Source organism: Rattus norvegicus, chromosome 12 (genome assembly GCF_021556685.1).
Source record: "Rattus norvegicus strain SHRSP/BbbUtx chromosome 12, alternate assembly SHRSP_T2T, whole genome shotgun sequence".
Classification (NCBI taxonomy): domain Eukaryota; kingdom Metazoa; phylum Chordata; class Mammalia; order Rodentia; family Muridae; genus Rattus; species Rattus norvegicus.
In genome coordinates, this window is record NC_141545.1 from 26,491,440 (window position 1) to 26,512,247 (window position 20,808).

At 49.7% G+C, this 20,808-nt stretch overlaps 1 protein-coding gene across 1 annotated transcript in view; it reads left to right on the forward strand.

Moving 5' to 3' along the window:
* Muc12 (mucin 12, cell surface associated) overlaps positions 1 to 20,808 on the forward strand; it is a 33,650-nt gene that overhangs the window by 10,092 nt on the left and 2,750 nt on the right. Inside the window, 9 exon segments of the mRNA NM_001428971.1 lie at positions 8,311 to 12,468; positions 13,041 to 13,139; positions 14,076 to 14,203; positions 14,451 to 14,515; positions 16,450 to 16,601; positions 17,557 to 17,631; positions 17,747 to 17,909; positions 18,968 to 19,126; positions 19,766 to 19,851. Of these exon segments, the coding sequence (NP_001415900.1) occupies positions 8,311 to 12,468; positions 13,041 to 13,139; positions 14,076 to 14,203; positions 14,451 to 14,515; positions 16,450 to 16,601; positions 17,557 to 17,631; positions 17,747 to 17,909; positions 18,968 to 19,126; positions 19,766 to 19,851 (5,085 nt within the window).

A 20,808-nucleotide genomic window follows, 5' to 3' on the forward strand; every position in this document is an offset into this window, starting at 1 on the left:
TTTTTGGCAGGGCGATAAATATGATTTATTTTAGCACTCTGGACTCTTATTTTTTATATGCTTGTGTGTGTGTGTGTGTGTGTTGAGTGTCTGTGTGGTGTCTGTGTGTGTGTGTCTGTGTGTGTGTCTGTGTGTGTGTGTTGAGTGTCTGTGTGTGTGTCTGTGTGTGTGTGTCTCTGTGTGTGTTGAGTGTCTGTGTGGTGTCTGTGTGTGTGTGTGTTGAGTGTCTGTGTGTGTGTGTCTGTGTGTGTGTGTGTTGAGTGTCTGTGTGTGTGTCTGTGTGTGTGTCTGTGTGTGTGTGTTGAGTGTCTGTGTGTGTGTCTCTGTGTGTGTGTTGAGTGTCTGTGTGGTGTGTGTGTGTGTTGCATATGTGCTTGTGCCCTCAGGCAAGAACAGGGCGTTAGAACCCCTGGAGCTGGAGCCACAGGCAGTTAGGAGCTGTCTAAGGTGGGTACTGGGAACTGAACTCAGGTGCTCTGGAAAGGTAGTATTCACTCTATTGCTGAACCAGCAGCTCCCAGCTCTCCCAGCTCCCAGCTCCAAGCCCCCAGCTCTCCCAGCTCCCAGCTCCCAGCTCTCCCAGCTCCCAGCTCTCCCAGCTCCCAGCTCCAAGCCCCCAGCTCTCCCAGCTCCCAGCTCCCAGCTCTCCCAGCTCCCAGCTCCCAGCTCCCAGCTCTCCCAGCTCCCAGTTCCCAGCTCCCAGCTCTCCCAGCTCCCAGCTCCCAGCTCTCCCAGCTCCCAGTTCCCAGCTCCCAGCTCCCAGCTTCCAGCTCTCCCAGCTCCCAGCTCTCCCAGCTCCCAGCTCCCAGCTCTCCCAGCTCCCAGCTCCCAGCTCTCCCAGCTCCCAACTCTCCCAGCTCCCAGTTCTCCCAGCTCCCAGCTCCCAGCTCTCCCAGCTCCCAGCTCTCCCAGCTCCCAGTTCCCAGCTCCCAGCTCCCAGCTTCCAGCTCTCCCAGCTCCCAGCTCTCCCAGCTCCCAGCTCTCCCAGCTCCCAGCTCCCAGCTCCCAGCTCTCCCAGCTCCCAACTCTCCCAGCTCCCAGTTCTCCCAGCTCCCAGCTCCCAGCTCTCCCAGCTCCCAGCTCTCCCAGCTCCCAGTTCCCAGCTCCCAGTTCCCAGCTCCCAGCTCTCCCAGCTCCCAGCTCCCAGCTCTCCCAGCTCCCAGCTCTCCCAGCTCCCAGCTCCCAGCTCTCCCAGCTCCCAGCTCCCAGCTCCCAGCTCCCAGTTCCCACACTGCCTTTGAGACAGGGTCTCCTATTGGCCTGGGTCTCTCTAACTTGGCTGAGCTGACTGGTCAGGAAATCTTGGAGTTGAGCCTGTCTCCACTTCCCTAAAACTGTGATTACAAGTATGGTTTTAATTCATTTAATACAGACTCACATCCCCTTAGGGTAGGCACTTTCTGGACTAAGTTCTCTCCCCACCTCTATTTGTTAGCCTGTTTGTTTAGAGGCTGTGTCTCCTGAAACCCAGGCTGGTCTCAAGTTTGCTCTGTAATCGAAGATGACGTTAATCCCCAGATCCTCCTGCTTACGGGAATGTATTGCCACGCCTGGCCACCAGCCAGCGAGGATTACTTTCTACCACTGATGCTGATGCTGGCTGGCTTTGTTTCCTGACAAGGTTGACTTACTTTCCTCCTTCTCATAAGCTTCTTGGCCACTTGTGTTTCTCTGGAGGAGAAGTGTACCTCTGCAGCCAGGCGTCCCCTGCCTTTCTGTAGTAACCCTCACATTGAGGATGTAGAGCTCCCCAGAGGTCACTGTCGAGGCAGTAGAGGAAGACATCTGACCTCTGACCTCTGACCTCTGGCTTTCCCAGATGTGTACACCAGCTCAGTGTACACATAGGAGCATACACAGGCAACACTTACACACACACACACACACACACACACACACACACACTCCTACCTAATTCAGTGTCCTTAACCTCGCAGGCCAGCTTTCCCTGCTTCCTTAGGCTAGGAGAGTGTGAATCTTTTCACCAATGTTCTTATCCCTAGTCGCTTCTCCCAGGGCCTGAGAAAAGCCCCAGCAGGGAGGTGCTCACCTGGAGAAAGTTGACAAGTGACAGAGTGCAAGCTTCCCCTGAGATAGTAGGTTAGGAAGAACAGCAGGACGGTTGAGGGCCAGAGACAAAGCTCAGTTGACAGAGTGCACATTAGGCCCCCAGCACTGTACAAAACGAGCATGGCCGCGCACGTTAGGAACACTACAGTCGGGAATGGGAAGCAGAACAGCAGAAGCACAAAGGCCATCCTTAGCTACAAGTTTGAATCTAGCCTGGGCTACACAACATCCTATGTTTAAAAAAAAAAAAGACAGCTCGAAAACTCAACCAACCAATGAGCAAAAGCAACAGAGGACTGTTAAGAGTTAAGGTATCTTGGGTGTTAACAGCAGGAGAGATGCTAGAAAGAGAAAGTGTTACTGGAGTCACATCTGAAACCCCACCCTTGAGAGTTTTCCCTGAATGCAGAAAGGAAGGTAGGAAATAGCAATTGACAAGGAAACTGGATTTGTTGATGCTTTTGCCACATCAGAGAGAGGGGAGGCTCATTTCTCTCTGACTTGCCTGTGGCCGTCTTCTTAGGACGCTGTGAGATACTGCTGAGGGTGTGGCTCAGTTAATAAAGTAGGTTGTGTTCCCGGCACCGTATGCTGGTGCATGTCCACAATCTCATCACTTGGGAGGCCAAGGCAGGAAAATCTTGAGACCAGCCTGGGCTGCATAGTAAGACGTAAGACACCTTCCCTCCCTCCCTCCCTCTCTCTCTCTCTCTCTCTCTCTCTCTCTGTGTGTGTGTGTGTGTGTGTGTGTGTGTGTGTGTGTGTGTGTGTTCTGGTTTTTTGAGACAGGGTTTCTCTGTGTAGCCCTGGCTGTCCTGGAATTCACTCTGTAGACCAGGCTGGCCTTGAACTCAGAGATCTACCTGCCTCTGCCTCCCAAGTGCTAGGATTAAAGGTGCAGGCAAACGCTATTCTTGCTTTCTTTGTTTGCGTATTTTGCCTGCACGTAACATATGTCTGTGTACCCCCAGGAACACTTGGTGCCTAGGGAGGCCAGAAAGGTTTAGATCTCCTGGAGTTGGAGTGACACACTGAGTGAGCCCCTTTGTGGGTTCCGGGAATTAAACCCAGGTTCTTCAAAAGAGAAGCCAGTGCTCTTAGCCGCTGAGACATGTCTCTAGCCCTGAGACTGTTTTAAAAGAAGACAACAGTTACAAAGGAATGTGGATGCTGGGTCCCCTATGTGGGAGAGAATGCTTTTCAGTCTGATGGCATTTACAGTCGCTAGGCAGGCAGGAAGTCAGTGAGTTCTGCCAGGGCTCCTGACAGGTGGAGGGCTGGTAAAAACCACCTCTCCTCATCTCTTTTCATCTTCTCTGAGTCGGGGAGAATGGTGGTCATAAACTGCATTTTATATCCTTTTTATTGTTCGACCAGCCACAACAACAATGTTCCTTTGTCTCGGCGTAAAAAGTCCAGTAAAATTCATGAATACATCTAAGAAACTCCTTTTCAATTTTTTTTTCTTGAGGGAAACACAACAGCCTAAGTATTACCTCCTCCCTTAGGCCTTTGTAAACTAGAGACAGAGGGACTGTGCCCTCCCTCACTGGCTCCTGGGGTTAGCCTTTGCAATGTATCCTCCCTCCCCTCCCTCTTTCCATATTTCTCTCCCTCTCCCTCCCCCCTCTCTCTCCTCCTTCTCTTTTTCCCTCTCACTCTCTGAGACAGAACCCTCCTGTAGCCCAAGCTGGCCCAGAATGCAGTGTTTCTAAGGCTGTCCTTGAAAGAAAATGGTCCCCTTGCCGCCACCTTCTGATAGAACCCAGGGCTCACTGTATCCAGTCAAGCTGCCTCTGCAACTCTTCCTTTGGGTCTTTGAGCCAGGACCTCACAATGTAGCCCAGGCTGCCCCTCATGCTCACCGCCTTCTTGCCTCAGTCTCAGTGCTTACATGACAAGCATACCCCTGCCATCCCCATCCCCCCAGGTTCTATGGTGCTGAGCTTGGAACCCATGGCCTTGTGCATGCTAGGCAGGCACTCTGCCAGCTGAGCCCCATCCCCAGTCCTTACTCCCTTTGGTTTTCTTGAAGATAGACCTTCACACTGTAGCCCCATCCCAGCCTCGAGCTAATGATCCCCCTGCCTCAGCCCCACAGTTCTGGGATTACAGGAATTCCTGGCCTCTTTCACTTCATTACTAGGTTGGGTAGGGTTTGGAATTAATTTGTCTCTAATTCCCGGGCCTGGGGTGGTGCCTGGGGTTGGTCCCAAGCAACAGAGTGGAGTGGAACCGTGGATGAGTGGCACAGAACTGAGGGGGTTGCCTGTAGGTGCACACGGGCAGGGTGGCTTTGGAAGGAGATGTGTACAGGGATCTGTTAATGGCGCGTTTGGGAGGAGACAGTTGAGGACAGAGACTTCCTTGCCTACCAAGAAGGAAGAAAAGGCATTTTGTGGGAAGCCATATCCCTCTGAGGTTCCTCCATCAGGTGGGGAGTTACTTCTTCAAAGTTATTCAACTAACACCCTTTCTCTTTAAAGAATGCTTTAAAATTGTAGTAGTAGTAGTAGTTGTTGTTGTTATTGTTGTTATTTAATCTTTTTTCACAGTCCAGTCTCCATTCCCCTTCAGGTCCATCCTGTGACCACTCCCCATCCTACTTCCCCTCCCCTGTCTCCAAGAGGAGGTTCCCACTCCCACCCCCACCCCACCAGACCTCCTCACTCCCAGATAAAATTTTTTTAAAAAAATTTTTATTCTTTACATACATTGAATCCTGACCATGGCTTCCTCTACTCCTTCCAGTCACTAACCCCACACGCCTTGCCTCTCCTCTAGATCCAGTAAGAAGGAGAGAGAGAGAGAGAGAGAGAGAGAGAGAGAGAGAGAGAGAGAGAGAGGAGGAGGAGGAAGAGGAGGAGGAAGAGGAGGAGGAAGAGGAGGAGGAAGAGGAAGAGGAGGATCAGGAAAGGAAAGGAAAGGAAAGGAAAGAAGGAAGGAATGCAGGAAGGGAGGGAGGGAGGAAGGGAGGGAGGGGAACAGGCATCCCAGGGATATCAGTGGAACATCAAAAATGGCATATAACAAGTTACAATAAGACTAAGCATGGACCCTCATATCAAGGCTGGATGAGGAGACCCAGAAGAAGGAAAGGAGTCCCAAGGACAAGCAAAGGAGTCAGAAACAGCCCTCACTCCCACTGTTAGGGTCCCAGAAGAACACCAAGCTATGCAATCATAGTGCATAAGCAGAGGACCCGTACCAGGCCCTCGATTGTCACTTGAGTCTCTGTAAGCCCCGATGAGCCCTGCTCAGTTGATTCTCTCGCCAGTTCATGGTCGCTTTCTTTAGCTGCGTCCTGTACACACCATTGAGTGAGGTCTGACTCTCCCGGCAACCAACCACTCAGGCCTTTTGCCTCCATTAGCTTAGGGAGAAAAGACAGGGCAAAATCAAACATTTAATAACTTTTTTAAAAAGGGACTGAGGGTGTGTCTCAGTGGTAGAAGCTTTGCTAGCAGGAATCCAAACCAAACAAAAATCAAAACACCAACCAACCAACCAACCAAACAAACAAACAAACAAAAAACGAAAACCAGATTGGCCCTGGTGGTGCAGGCCTGTCATCCTGGCTACTTGGGAGGCTGAAGCAGGTGGACTAAAATTCCAAGGCCTGATTGAGGCACCACATGAGTTTAAGGCCAGTCTGGATAACTTAGTGAGTCCTCATCTCAAAATAAAAGTAAAAGGAGGACTGGCCTATAACTCACAGACAACCTGCTTGCCTCTGTTTTCCCAGCACTAGGATTAAAGATCTGTGTCACGATGCCAGCCAGATCTGCATCTTGGTCACCTGGTAGGCCCTAACAGAGCTGGCAGGAGAGAGATGTTCTCTGTCATCACAGGGGCCTGAGAGAAACAGCCACAGAAGTGACAGCTGTGCCAAGACCAATCAGTGTGATTCAGGTAGAGGGTGCAATAATGCTTAAGGTTTTAGAATTATAAATAATGAATTATAAATTCATGAAAAAGACAGACAGACTGCTGTTGGTTTTCTCTTTAGGGTTTTGTTTTATTTTATTTAGAGTACTGGGAATTGAATCTAGGGCTTCATTTATGATAGAAAATGAAGGGCTCTTCATTGGAGCCACGCCCCCAGCCCCTCACTGGGGGACTCTAGGCAGAGGCTCTACCACTGAGCCACGCCCACAGCCCCTTACTGGGGGATTCTAGGCAGGGGCTCTACCACTGAGCCACGCCCCCAGCCCCTCACTGGGGGATTCTAGGCAGGGGCTCTACCACTGAGCCACGCCCCAGCCCCTCACTGGGGGATTCTAGGCAGGGGCTCTACCACTGAGCCACGCCCCAGCCCCTCACTGGGGGATTCTAGGCAGGGGCTCTACCACTGAGCCACGCCCCAGCCCCTCACTGGGGGATTCTAGGCAGGGACTCTACCACTGAGCCATGCCCCCAGCCCCTAGTCGTATCTCCAGCCCATTCTTAGGTAGATGAACGGGAATCGGGTATTATATTCTCATCCATATCAGATACTTTCTCTGTGAATATTCATATTTAGTGTGTTGTGTGTGTGTGTGTGTATGTGTGTGTGTGTGTGTGTGTTTCAGAGAGAGGGAGAGAAGACCTGTAGGAGGCAGAGGTTAACATAGAGATCTTCCTTAATCACTTCCCACTTTAAAAACTTGTTTTAAACGTTTTACATTTATTCTCCTCTCATAGAGTTTATTCTGACTACAGTTTCCACTCCATCCTCCCCTCCCAGTCCCTTCTCTGCACCTCCCATTTCCTCCTCCATTTCCCTTCAGAAAACAGCAGGTCTCCCAGGGATATCAGCCAAACATAGTATATCAGGTTGCAATCAGATTAGGTGCCTCCTCTCATAGTAATGCTGGATGAGGCAACCCAGTAGGAGGGAAAGCAAGTAAAAGAGTCAGAGACACCCCAACTCCTTCTGTTAGGAGCTCCACAAGAAGATCAAGCTGCACATATTAAGACAGGGTCCCTCACTAAACGCTGAGCTCACCCCTTTGGCTAGACTGTACAGTAAGGCCAAAGATGTACTGTAAGCATCTTTTTGTCTCTGCCTCCCCAGGGCCAGGATTAGGGGCGTGTTTCCCCACACCCGGCTTTTCACGTAGATGCCAAGCATCAAGACTCAGGTCCTCATGCTTAAGCTGCAAACATTGTGCTGTCTCAGAAATGTCCACAGCTTACTTTGTTGCTGTTGCTATGACAAATTACCCGACAGTGGCAGCTTCAGGGAAGAACAGTTTCTTTTATTCAGTCGGAGATCCCAGCCAGTGAGATGGTACCACCCATACCCAGGGTAGGCCCTCCCTCCTGATCTATAATTCTCTGGAAACACCCTCAAAGATAGACCCAGAAGAGGGTGTGTAGGGGATCCCAAATCCACACAAGCTGACAGTGAAGATTGGCTGCCCCATTATGTGATATAAGAAATTGTGCTGCATGCAGAGTTGCCTGTCCTCCTGGAAGGAGCTGCAAACCCTCCTTCTGCACAACCATAGCCCATAAGCGGGATGGGGGAGTGGCAACGGAGGAGAAACCTATTGTGGGACGCAGTGAGGACCACAGGCTGGCATGCAGCCATGGCGATATTCTAGCAAGTATGTGTTTCAGCCCTTGTGCATGCACATGTGTGTGCAGGGGAGAAAGGACACAGAGAGAACTGCCCACAGAGTTGGGTGATCCCATCAGCCCTCTGGTGCCTTCTAGGTTCATGCGAAATGCTGCTGCAGGGGTCCAATGTAAAGAGTGGGGTCGGGGGACTGTGATGCTCACACTAGTCCACAGGACATGTGGCAAGTGTGACTCATGAGGTGAGAGAAAGGGTAGGGACAGGAGAATGTGCCTGGCACCTTGGGGCACTTGTTTCAGAGCACCGGGGACAGTGAGCACAGCTCTGGACATGGAGGAAGGCGAGTGCAGGAAATGCTGGCTTGAGGTGACCCACAAGGCCCTTGCCACACCAGCAACTCCATACTACAAGCAATCCAAGTCATGAATTATTGTGTGACACAGTTACTGCTGCCCCAAAATATTAGGCTGCTCAGAAGAGAAAGGGGGAATACAGGACCACTGATCAAATTCATGGGTTTATGGGTGGGTTTGTACACACTGGGGAGAAAAAACCAATTGTTCTTTAGTGGGAGACAGAACTAGCTCTCATGGTTTCTCAGGAATAACAGGAAAAAAGGCAAAAATTGATAAATCATCCCTTCTTCTCTAATTCCTCCCCTACCCCAACTAAAACAGGTCTAAGAGAGAAAAGAAGTCTCGAATCTGGTACAAATGGCTCCACAACTTTGCCAAGCAGCACAAATTCAACACTTGTAGCAGCGTCCACTGACAGCAAGCAAACAAGAGAAACAGATGTAGCCGAACATACAAGAAGTTTGGCACGCATGTCCAAGACAACGGAAGATTCTCGGAGCACAGCGCCAGGACATGGATTAGCAACTGAAATAGGAGACCTGAGTTCAACATCCACATTGGTGATGACTGGAAACTCCCAAAGTACAGTTCCAAAAGAAGGAATAGCATCTGACCGAACCATCTCACATTTACCATCAACACCAAGGACCACTGAAAACTCTCAAAACACAGTTCCTACAAGTGGTACAGTTCCGACCCCTGAAATTTCAGCATCGACAGTCCTCACTCAGGGTACAACAACTTTCCAAAAGAACTCAACTTCAACAGAAAGAGACGGAAATCCTGAAACCTCGGACACCACAGGCCTGACTGAGGATTTGACAAATTCCTCCAAAAGGATGATCTCAAAAAACACAACTCAAGTTACTAGGTCCTCCCAAACAACTATCGTCAATGGGGAATCTACAACCTCCCCAAACAACCAAGCATCAACGGGAACACCTGTATCTCCTGCCATCACACACACAAAATCCAAAACAGATATATATACAAATTACCCAAGCAACTCAGAATGGACACATGGGACTCAGTCCACTGAGAAGGTACAAACGACAGGCTTCACTGAGGATCCTACAAGCATCCCAAGGAGGTCAATTTCAATAGAAACGACTGCACCTCAAGATACCTCCAAAACCAAAGACCTTACTGAAGAAAGTAAAACCTGGACAAGCAGCCAAATTTCAACACTTCAAACTCAACCAACTGAAAACCCTCAAACAATACTCTTGGCTCACAAATCTACAACCTACCCAAGTGGGACAATTTCCACAGAAACAACGATGCCCACTAACAACTTACACACTGCAGCACAAACTGAGACATTCACAAGTTCCCCAAGCAGTCTCATTTCAACAAAAGAGAGTCAAATAAGTTTTAAAACAACCATGACTGAGGCAATCAGACGCAGAACAATTTCCACAGAGACATCTGTAGCTCCTGACACGTCATTCTCCACAGTGCTAACTGATGTGTCTACAACCTCCCAAACAATGAATATTTCAACAGAAGAAACTCACGGGACTGGGACTACCCAAACAGTGTTCATTCCGGGATATTCCAAATTCATAACCACTTCGCAGTCCACAGAAACAGCTGTCACCTCCCACACCTCACTCTCCACTGAGACGAGTGGTTCATCTGCCATCTCTTCAAGCAGCTCAATTTCAACACAAACCACTGGTGGAACTGAGACTTCCCAAACAGTCTTTGCTCTGGGCTCTACAACCTTCCCCACCAGCTCTAGGTCCACAGAAACAACTCTACTTCCTGAGTCCTCTTACACATCGCTCCTGAATGAAGCTTCTACCCCTGTCCCAAGAACCTCAGTGTCCAGTCAGACCATGGGGACATCCCAAAGAGTCTTCACTCAGGAATCTACATCACTGACAGGTAGCTCTGGTTCAACGGAAACCACCGTCCCATCTGACACCTCCTTCACCACAGCCACGACTGAGGCCCCTCAGACCTGGACAAGCAGCCAAATTTCTACCCTTGGGACTCCACCGACTGAGAATCCTCACACAATAGTCTTGACTCAGGGGTCGACGACCTACCCAAGCAGGCCAACTTCCACAGAAACAACCGTGCCCACCGACACCTCCACCACTACAGCACAAACGGAGACATCTGCAGCGTCAGCCAGCAGCCCAATTTCAACACCACGAAGTCAAACAGCTCCCCAAACAGTCTTGACTGCGGAATCCACCACCTGGAGAAGCAGCTCAATTTCCACCGAAACAGCTGTAGCTCCTGAAACATCGTTCTCCACAGCGCTGACTGATGTGTCTACAACCTCCCCAGCAAGGACTGCTTCAACTAACGAAACTCACGGGACTGTGACTTCCCAAACAGGGTTCACTCCGGGATCTGCCACCTTCCCAACAAGCTCGTGGTCCACAGAACCCGCTGTAACTTCTGAGACCTCCTACACTTCAGCTGACAACGAGGCTTCTACAGCTTCCCCAAGCACAGTGATTTCAACTCAAGCAACACAAACAATTGGCACATCCCAAACTGTCCCCACTCAGGAATCTACAACTCTCCCGACAGGGTCAGTTTCCACAGAAACGGCTGGATCACCTCCGATGACCCATACCACGTCTCTAACGGAGACTTCCACAACATCTCCTGGCAGCCCAATTTCAACACAAGGAACTCAACCCTCTGAGAAGCCCCAAACCATCTTCACTCAGGAAACTACTACCTACCCACACACCACAATTTCCACAGAGACAGCGGTGCCTCCTGACACCTCACCCTCCACAGCTGTGACTGGTACATTCACCACCTCCACAACAGTCCCGGTTTCAACCCAAGAAACTCAAGCAACCGACACTTCCCAAACAGCCCTCACACAGGAATCAACAACGTTCCCTCCAAGCACACTTTCCACAGATACATCTGTACCTCCTGACATCTTGCTCTCCACAGCCCTGAGTGACTACTTTACAACCTCTCCCACAATCACACTTTCAACACAAGAACCTCATGAAACTGAGACTTCACACACCATGTTCACACCGGGATCTACAACCTTCCCAACCAGCTCCCAGTCCACAGAAACAGCTGTCACCTCCCACACCTCACTCTCCACTGAGACGAGTGGTTCATCTGCCATCTCTTCAAGCAGCTCAATTTCAACACAAACCACTGGTGGAACTGAGACTTCCCAAACAGTCTTTGCTCTGGGCTCTACAACCTTCCCCACCAGCTCTAGGTCCACAGAAACAACTCTACTTCCTGAGTCCTCTTACACATCGCTCCTGAATGAAGCTTCTACCCCTGTCCCAAGAACCTCAGTGTCCAGTCAGACAATGGGGACATCCCAAAGAGTCTTCACTCAGGAATCTACATCACTGACAGGTAGCTCTGGTTCAACGGAAACCACCGTCCCATCTGACACCTCCTTCACCACAGCCACGACTGAGGCCCCTCAGACCTGGACAAGCAGCCAAATTTCTACCCCTGGGACTCCACCGACTGAGAATTCTCACACAATAGTCTTGACTCAGGAGTCTACGACCTACCCAAGCAGGCCAACTTCCACAGAAACAACTGTATCTCCTGACACCTCACCCTCCAGAGCCCTGAATGATACATCTTCAACCTCTCCATGGTTCCTAATTTCAACACAAGGAACTCAGGCAATTGAAACTTCCCAAACGGTCTTCAGCCCTGTATCTCTAACCTTTCCTACACGTTCATGGTCTACAGAAAGAGGTATAACTACTGAATCCTCTTTCAGTTCAACAATGAGTGATCCTTCAACACCTTCTCCAGGAAACCCAGTTTCAACTCAAGTGTCTCAAACAACAGAGACATCCCATACAGTCTTCCCTCAGGAGTCCATATCTTTCCCAACAGCATCCATTTCGACAGAAACATCTGTACCACCAGAGGTCACCCATACCCCCTTTCCCCCTGAGGCATATACAACTTTCCCTAACACCCCAGTTTCAACACAGGAAACTCAATCCGCTCAGACTTCCCAAACAGTGTTCACTCAGGAATCTACAACCTTCCCTACAAGATTGGTTTCCACAGAAACAGCTGTAACCCACATCACAAACCAACCTGAGGGAGCTACAACACACCCAAGCAGCCTGATGTCAACACTGAGAACTCCACCCAGTCAGACTGACCAAACCACAATCTTCCCTCAGGAAACTGTGACCTCCCAAAGCAGCCCAATTTCAATTGAATCTTCTGTACCTCCTGAGGTCAGCCACATCTCAGCCTTGACTGAGGCATCTGCAACCTCCTCCCCAAGCCGTCCAACTTCAACCCAAGCAACTCAAGCATCTGAGACATCTCCAACAGCCTTCCCACAGGCATCTACAACCTTTCCAAGCAGTGGGATTTCAATGGACACTAGTCACCCTCCTTCGAGCTCTCAATCGACCACCATTCCTGCTGAATCAACATTTTCTATCCCACCATCATCAGAAACATCGCCGACTTTTTCCACTCTGCCACTAAGTAAGTTTCATGCGATTGACTCTGTGTTTCTCTCTTAGGGCTTAGTTCTTAATCATCTTTTTCTGTGTGGACATAAAAAGATGTCACGTGACTCTGACCTATATAGCTATTGATGTATATTTCTCACACTGATATGTGTTTTCTTTGGTATGAGGTTAGGGATGCTGGAACAGCATCGCCATGTGCTCAGGCTGCATTCAATCTTGTGATCCTTCTGCCTCAGCCTCCTGAGTGCTGTGATTACAAGTGTAAGTCACCATGCTCAACATGTTGTTGCTGTTGTTTGATTCATAGGGTTTCTTCCTCCCTCCCACCTTCTCTCTCTCTCTCTCTCTCTCTCTCTCTCTCTCTCTCTGTCTCTCTCTTTCTTCTCTGTTTCTTGTATCCTTAAACACCTTTTTCTTGTGCTTTACCCTCTAGTCTCTTGGAACGAGGTGGGAATGTGAGGTTGTAGCATCATCTGCTCTCGTTCCCCTTGTCCAGGGTAGGGCCATGATGACACCTTGATGGGAGCAAGTGGTTTTGTTCCTAGAGCTTTCTCAATGATCTTTTTGAATTCTGCCCTTTCCCAGAGGACTGCAAGAATGGAAATTGGAACGGCAGACAGTGTGAATGCCAATCAGGCTACACGGGTCAGCTCTGTGACTCCATGCTGTTTTCCTTCCCAGTAGGTAATGACTCCTCTGATACCTGAAGCCCTCCCTGTGCCCCTTGACCCTTACAGCTAGATGGCCATGTTGGAATGATGATCATTCCCATGGCTTCACTTCAGGGAGAGGAGGTAATGCTTCCCCTGCTCTGGTCCTCCTGCTCTAACTTTGGGGTTCTCCTCTTCTCTAGTAGGAGGTTTCTATCCTAACCCTTTGTAAGCCTTCCACGTGACTCCCTGGGTCTTCGTCTGGCCATTAGGTCTGTGATATAAGAGACAAGGACTGGGGGCTGGGGACAGGGAGTTCTACCAGTGAAAGTATTCACAGTGCAGGTATGGAGACCTCAGTCTGGATGCCCAGAACTGATGTGAAACTCTGGGCATAGTGCTGTGCTCCTGTAACCTGACAAGGAGATTCACAGACTTGGGTCTTGCTGACCAGCCATTCTACCCAAGTTGGTGACATCCAGTGAGAGACCCTGTCTCAAACAATGAAGAGAGGCAATAAAGGGAGACTTGCAACTGGATGTCAACTCCATACATGGACTGCACACATGAACATGTACATGTATGAACACACACACACACAGAGAGAGAGAGAGAGAGAGAGAGAGAGAGAGAGAGAGAAGGGGAGAGAGAGAGAGAGAGAGAGAGAGAGAGAGAGAGAGAGAGAAGGGGAGAGAGAGAGAGAGAGAGAGAGAGAGAAGGGGAGAGAGAGAGAGGTGGGGGGAAAAGAGGGGGAGAGAGAGAGAGGGAGAGGGAGAGAGAGAGAGAGAGAGAGAGAGAGAGAGAGAGAGAGAGAGAGATAGGGCCTCAGCCACCCTCAACTGATTCTTGAGTTTCTATCCTTTTTTTCCTCTCCACGATACCAACAGGCAGAACATTTTACACACCCCAGAGACATTCCTGAGGGCCCTAAGGGTTGGTGTCTCATGCACCATGTTGTCTGGTCCCACAGAATTCCCCAATGTTATTAACGCTACCGTAACCGTGATAGTAAAAGTGATTGAACGGAACTTCACAGCTGACATGAAGAACATGTCCTCCCAGGACTACAAGAACTTCACAGACCTCTTCCTGAGCCAGGTGGGAGCAAGCCCTCAGCCAAGTGTGGTCAACGGCTACCTATCCCAGTGTCTCAAACACTTTTTGCCTCCCAGAATTCTGAGTCTTCTCAGAGCACCCAGCCTTGACCCCTACCCCACCCAGCCCCCATCACAGCTTCCTGTCTTTTTCTTTCTCCTTCCTAGGGGCTCCACCAACACCAGCCTGGAGCTGTCCCGAGATAGGACATACTCCAGCCCTGTATGATCTCTGGTTTGCTTTTTTCCAGATGGATAAGGTTTTCAAGGGTGACGACCTTCCCCAGTACAAAAATGTGATCATCAGAAAACTTCTGTGAGTGTCGGGAATGGGGCGGGGGTGTCCCTCTTTCCCTCCCTACTGCGTCCTCCTACCCTGAGGTTAGGCTGTCAATATCTGTCTCGGCCCAGGGGAACTCCAGTCCTGAAGCAACACCCAGGAGTCCTGAGTCACGTATCAGTTGTTTATCATGGCTATCCATTCATAATTTGTTCGTTCATTCACAAAACTTGTCCTGCACCATAAAGTCATCATTGACCCAGCCACCCATCATTTGTTGGACAGTTCATTCATACCTCATTTGCTCATTCACTTGTTCATTACTCCCGTTCATTGAAGTTTCATCATCACTGTCCATTTGCTCGTGACAGTTACTTGGCCATCATCCATTCATTCACAATCTCCTTCATTCATCTATTCATGCCTGTTCATTATTTATGCCCATTCTGTTCCTTATTATTCATCATGTCCAATCATTCGCTATTAGTTCATTCAGTATCTGATCAGCTCTAGCTGGCTGCGGGCGAGAGAATGAGAGGCCAGAAGTCTACATTGGGGGTGATGGTGTCAGTGACTAGAGAGTGGACTACGTGGGAGAAAAGGGAAAGTTCATGAGCAACAAGATTTTCCCATAAGACCACAGGGACTTGTGGAGAGAAGGAGGGGAGGGGGCAAGGAGTCAGAATCCTGAGCTGCTGAGATGTGGGGTACGGTGCCTGTGCTGGGATGAGGGATATGAAGAGGAGGAAGACTGCTGGTCTCTCCTGCTGGTGATCAGGACAGACGACTCACCCTGTCTCAAAAATCGCCCCTCTTGGGCTGGAGAGATGGCTCAGTGGTTAAGAGCACTGGCTGCTCTTCCAGAGGTCCTGAGTTCAAAATCCCAACAACCACATGGTGGCTCACAACCATCTATAATGAGATCCGATGCCCTCTTCTGGTGTGTCTGAAGACAGCTACAGTGTACTTAGATATAATAAATAAATACATCTTAAAAAAATCGCTCCTCTTAGCAACATCACTGGCCACACAGTGAGGGGCTTTGAGATTAGGGTCCTACCTTTTAATAGGACCTCATTAGTTCTTATTCATTCTCCTCCTCTCCTCTTTTCTTCCCCTCTTCCTCCACCCTCTTCCTCTTCTTCTTTCCCTCCTCCAAGCACTGGGTTAATCAGCCACCACATTCGACTGTTGTTAATATCTCGAGGCTCCACCCCTCTCTTTCCCACCGTTTTCCAGCCCGTGACTCATCTTCACCCAATTGATTTTTACTGTGTGTGTTGTGTGTGTGCAACAAATGTATGCATGTACGTGTGCACACGCATGGAGGTGTGGGGGGTCACAGGATAACTGGGAGGAATTGAGAATCTCCTTCTACCGTGTGGATCCGGGAATTGAACCCAGGCTACAGAGCTTGGCTGCAACTGCCTTTGCCTACAGAGATGATCCAAGCCTCTATTTTCAGAGCTAAATTTCATCCTTTAGCTCTTGTGACAAACTGAGATTTACTAATCTTGAATAGTCTTGCTTAACTGGCTCCCTGGAATATTTTAGCTGCTCAAGGGTGGGGGCCATCTTTTTTCCTCTTTTCCTTTCTTCTCTTTTCTTTCTTTCCTTTACCTATTCCCTCCCTCCCTCCCTCCCTTCCTTCCTTCCTTCCTTCCTTCCTTCCTTCCTTCCTCTCTTTCTTCCCCACACCATTCCTCCTTTAATTTTTTTTTTTTTGGCCTTTTGAAACAAGGTCTCAGTATGTAGCCCAGGTTGGCCTTGAAACTATGATCCTCCTGCCTCAATCTTCCAAGTGCTGACTCAGGGTGTATGCTGCCACACCCCACAGGAATCCTCTTCTTTCCACCCCTCAGGTCACATGGCCGCTTTCCCTTCCCATCTCCCCTCTTGCTACCTATGTCTTCCTTGCTGGGTGTTTGTTGGTGATGTGGGGGAAATGTTGAAGTCTCTCCTGCTTGCAGCAACGGCAGCATCGTGGTGGAAAGTGATGTTGTTCTAGAGGCAAGCTACACCCCAGAGTATGAGACACTGTTCAGAAACGCCACGGAGATTGTGAAGGGCAAAATCCTGAATGAGACTAACACAATCACAACTGACCACTCCCTGTGCCAACGTAAGTCCTTCTGAAACTCTTCTACTTCAGTGGGAAGAAACCTGGGTCTCTGCTTCCTCTTCTCTTCTTGCTTGGAACACTGGAGTCCCCACCAAGGCAGGAGGATTGCAATGAGTTCAGAGTTAGTCTGGGATCCACAGTGAATTCTAGGCTTTATAGCCCCTTTTCGGCACTTGCTGCTCTTGTAGAGGACCTCAGTTCCGTTCCTGCACCCAGGTTGGACAGCTCACAGCTACCTATTACTCCAGCTCCAGAAGATCCAATGCCCTCTTCCGCTCTCCACATCATCCCAATTTATGTGAACACACACACACACACACACACACACACACACACACACAGAGAGAGAGAGAGAGAAAGAGAGAGAGAGAGAGAGAGAGAGAGAGAGAGAGAGAGAGAGGATTTTTTTTTTTAAGAATTCAGAACAAAGCCAAACCATCCCCTAGAGCCTCCCCTGACTCTGTCCTGTTCCCATCCCATTCAGTCCCAGGCTGAAGTTGTCACGCCCATGTCCCCAAGTGAGCCTACTCACAGATATGGCTGTATATCTGGAGCTCTAATGTCAGTTCAGGGTAGATCACTGATATGGAAGAAAGGGAAGTAGAAAGAGGTGGAGAGAAGAGGAGGCAGATGAATGAAGGAATGGAGGAAAAGAAAGAAGAGGGGAGGAGCCCTGGTAGGAGAAGGGGAGGAACCCTGGTAGGAGAAGAGGAGGAACCCTGGTGGGAGAAGGGGTGGAGCCCTGGGGGAGAACGGGAGGCCTGGCTGTTGACAGGTAGAAAGAAGCTTCTATGGTTTTTCTTTTCTTTTCTTTTTTTTTTTTTTTTTTTTTTTGGAGCTGGGGACCGAACCCAGGGCCTTGCGCTTGCTAGGCAAGCGCTCTACCACTGAGCTAAATCCCCAACCCCGCTTCTATGGTTTTTGTTGTGCTTTTCTCTTCCCTTATCTCTGGCAGACTACGTACTGTGCTACAATGGTAACGTCACCACTATGGACATGGAGTCTCTAACCTTCAGCTTTGACCCTGCTGGTGAGCATCCCCTTAGAACTGTGGGCCGCAGGCGCAGATGGAGTGCGGATGGTAAACAGGGATCCAGGGAGCGTTCTGGCCATGCTGACTGTAGTTGCCACCCCCCACCCTGTAGAGTATTGCTTCCAGAAGGCTGCCAAGGATTTCGGCCACTACTTTTACCCAGAGGATCTGAACGGGACGCTGACCTGCGTGAACAATTGCACTCAGGAGACGAAGTCACGGCTCAACTGTAACCGTGGCTACTGCCAGCTGCTGCGCGCAGGGCCCCAATGCGTGTGAGTGCCTACCTTATTCATCCCGGCACCCACTCCTTCTCCTGATGAGAGGGTGCTTCCCGTCCCCACAGTCTCCAATAGGGCTGCTGCACCGTGCCCTGTAGATCAGAGATCTGTTCTGCACCCCACCCACCCCCAGTTTCTCTTGTGAGTTGCTAGGTGGATTTGCGACGTAGATATATAATAAAACAACTCAAAACAACTGTATCTGGTGACAGAGGTGCTTGGAAGGCACGCTCCCCTGTCTTACACATCTCTTTCCTTTACAGGGCTCTCCCATCACCCTCTGCCCCAATGAGAATGATGGGTGTAGAGTCAGACATTTAGCAGTCCAGCCAGGGCTGTTCTGAGAGGGTTCAATTTATTTGCCCCACTATCCTGTCATCTGTCGCTCCTCTATTTCTTTGAGCTGTTCATTCCTTCCTTCTTCCTCCCATCCCCCTCCCTTTCTTCTTTATTTTCTTCCTTCTTTCTTCCCTTTCCCCCCTTTTATCTTTATGTTTTTAGACCAGGGTCTCAGTACCCCAAGTTGAAGCAGCAGTCACTGTGTAGTCCAGGATGGCCTCAACCTTAAACCAATTTTCCTTCTTCCATTCCTACCTCCCCGAGTGCTGGGATTCCAGTCCTGACCCATTGTGCCCAGCTTAATCATTAAATTAATGATATAGTTTGTTTAAATTAAGTAATCGATCTTACAACATTTCAGCCGTGAACTCTTCCAGCTGTGGCCTGGCTACTCTAGTTGCCAAGATAAATTAAATAATTATCATGATAAATTATATTAAACATTAAATAAATATTAAACATGGTGAGAACCCCATTCCAGTGGCGGCTGCTGCACAATTAGACATACAAGCAAGCGCGGAGCTAGGATGAGACGCTCAGCTCCCTGGAGTCTCGCTGAGTTTCCCTTCTCACGCCTTACAGATTCAGGAACTCTAGCTTCCCCAGACGCACAAACCTACCTTTAAAAGAGGTGCCTGGGCCTTAGGTATTTAATTTCCCTTCTGGAGTCCTGGTTTAAGGGACCTCGCCTGAGCCTATGTGTTTGTCCACAGGTGCCCAAACACAGACAACCACTGGTACTGGGGAAAGACTTGTGAGTTCAGAACCAGCAAGAGACTCGTGTATGGCCTCGTGGGCACCGTGCTGGCATTGCTACTTGTTCTTGTGATCATCTTGGCTGTCTTCTTCGGCCACTCCCAGAGAGCTCACAGGTGAGGCCAGCAACCATGATGACACAGTGAGAGGGCCAAGGGTGACAACACTATACCCAGAAGTCACGGCCTTAGTGTTCTACTGTTAGGTTGTTTCCAGCCTGGCAGTGAAGGAGACAGCTAGGGTCAAACAAGGTGTTATGCTCCACCCCTTCCTGGGCATCACCAAGGGTGGCTTTTTTAACTGATAGGATAGGATCATCTCTCTGAGTGAGGAATAGAAACAGAAACAGAAGCACTAAGTTGGGATTACACCATAAAATTACATTTTATTATCTAAGCTGCCTTAGACGTAACAAGGAAACTGGGACCGAGCCAGATGGGCTGAGAGGTACCTTTCAGGAATTGCCAAGAAATGTCCACTAGAGCGCCTGGGCTAGAAGTGGGCAGAAGGGACTATCGCTAGGCCTCCATTTCATACCCGAGGAGACTGAAGCCCATTAGGGAACTGAGGGATATTTGGGGAGCCTGGCCACTGCCCCTCGAGATGGAGAAACCGGAGTGATACTAGTCTTCACTTCCTACTGCCGTGACTTTAAAGGGCAGAGATGCGACTGTCCCCCTCAGGGTCAGGGTCTGTTGAGTCCCCACCTACCGCTCTCCCGTGCAGCTGGTCACTCACAGCACTCCTGTTCGCAGGTCATCGTATGACCCCTCTTAAGCATGGCGGGCATGGCAGCCAGAAACCCTTCCTGGAACTTTCCAGAGCACAGGCGTTTGGGAAGGTAACTGTTCTGGGGAGGCAGGGAAGGTGCCGTGGCCATGAGTGGATGGCACTCATCCTGACGACAGCTCATGTCACTTGGTCCTGGGCCGCAGTCCCCTCACCCCTTGCTCCTCCATGGTCCCTTATGCCCGGGATCCTTCCCCAGAATTTCTCAGGCCTCTGTCACTGACCTAAAGTCTTTCTTTTTGATTACATTGATTTAGTGGGGTTGTGAGGGCACGCGTGTACCATGATATGTAGGCAGAGGTCAGAGGACAACTTTAAGGAGTTAGCCCTTCCCTTCATGCAGGTCCCTGGATGGGACTCAGGTCACCTTACCCATCTCACTCCTCTTTTAGCTTCTCCCCATCAAATTCCCAAGGCTTCCACTGAGCATTCTCTCCCCTCCATGTCTCTGTACCCATCACACCACTATCTGGGAAGTTCTGTCCCTCACTACCTATATCAGCACCAAGCCAATTGTTTCCATAACCTGTTTGTGACCCATGCCTTCTCTAGGGACCCCCTCCTCCCCACCTCCACTTTGTCATTTAGTGTCCTTTGGTTCCTGAACAAGTCAGGGTCCCTAGGGCTGTGTCTGCCCACGTCTCTGACCACACCACGTAATGCCTTCTGCAGTCAATAGCCTCTGCCCAGCTCCCCACTAGGTAGCATGGACTACCCACCTTCCCAGTGTGTGTGTGTGTGTGTGTATGTGTGTGTGTGTGTGTGTGTGTGTGTGTCTGTCTGTGTGTCTGTGTGTCTGTGTGTCTGTGTTTATCTGTGTGTGTGTGTCTGTGTGTGTGTCTGTGTGTGTGTCTGTGTGTCTGTGTCTGTGTGTATGTCTGTGTCTGTGTGTGTGTGTGTCTGTGTGTGCATGTGTGTGTGTGTGTGCATGTGTGCGTGCACGTTTATGCATGCACGTTTCAGTCTCAGTATTGTTCCTTAGGAGCTGTATGAGTTGTTTGGGGGGACA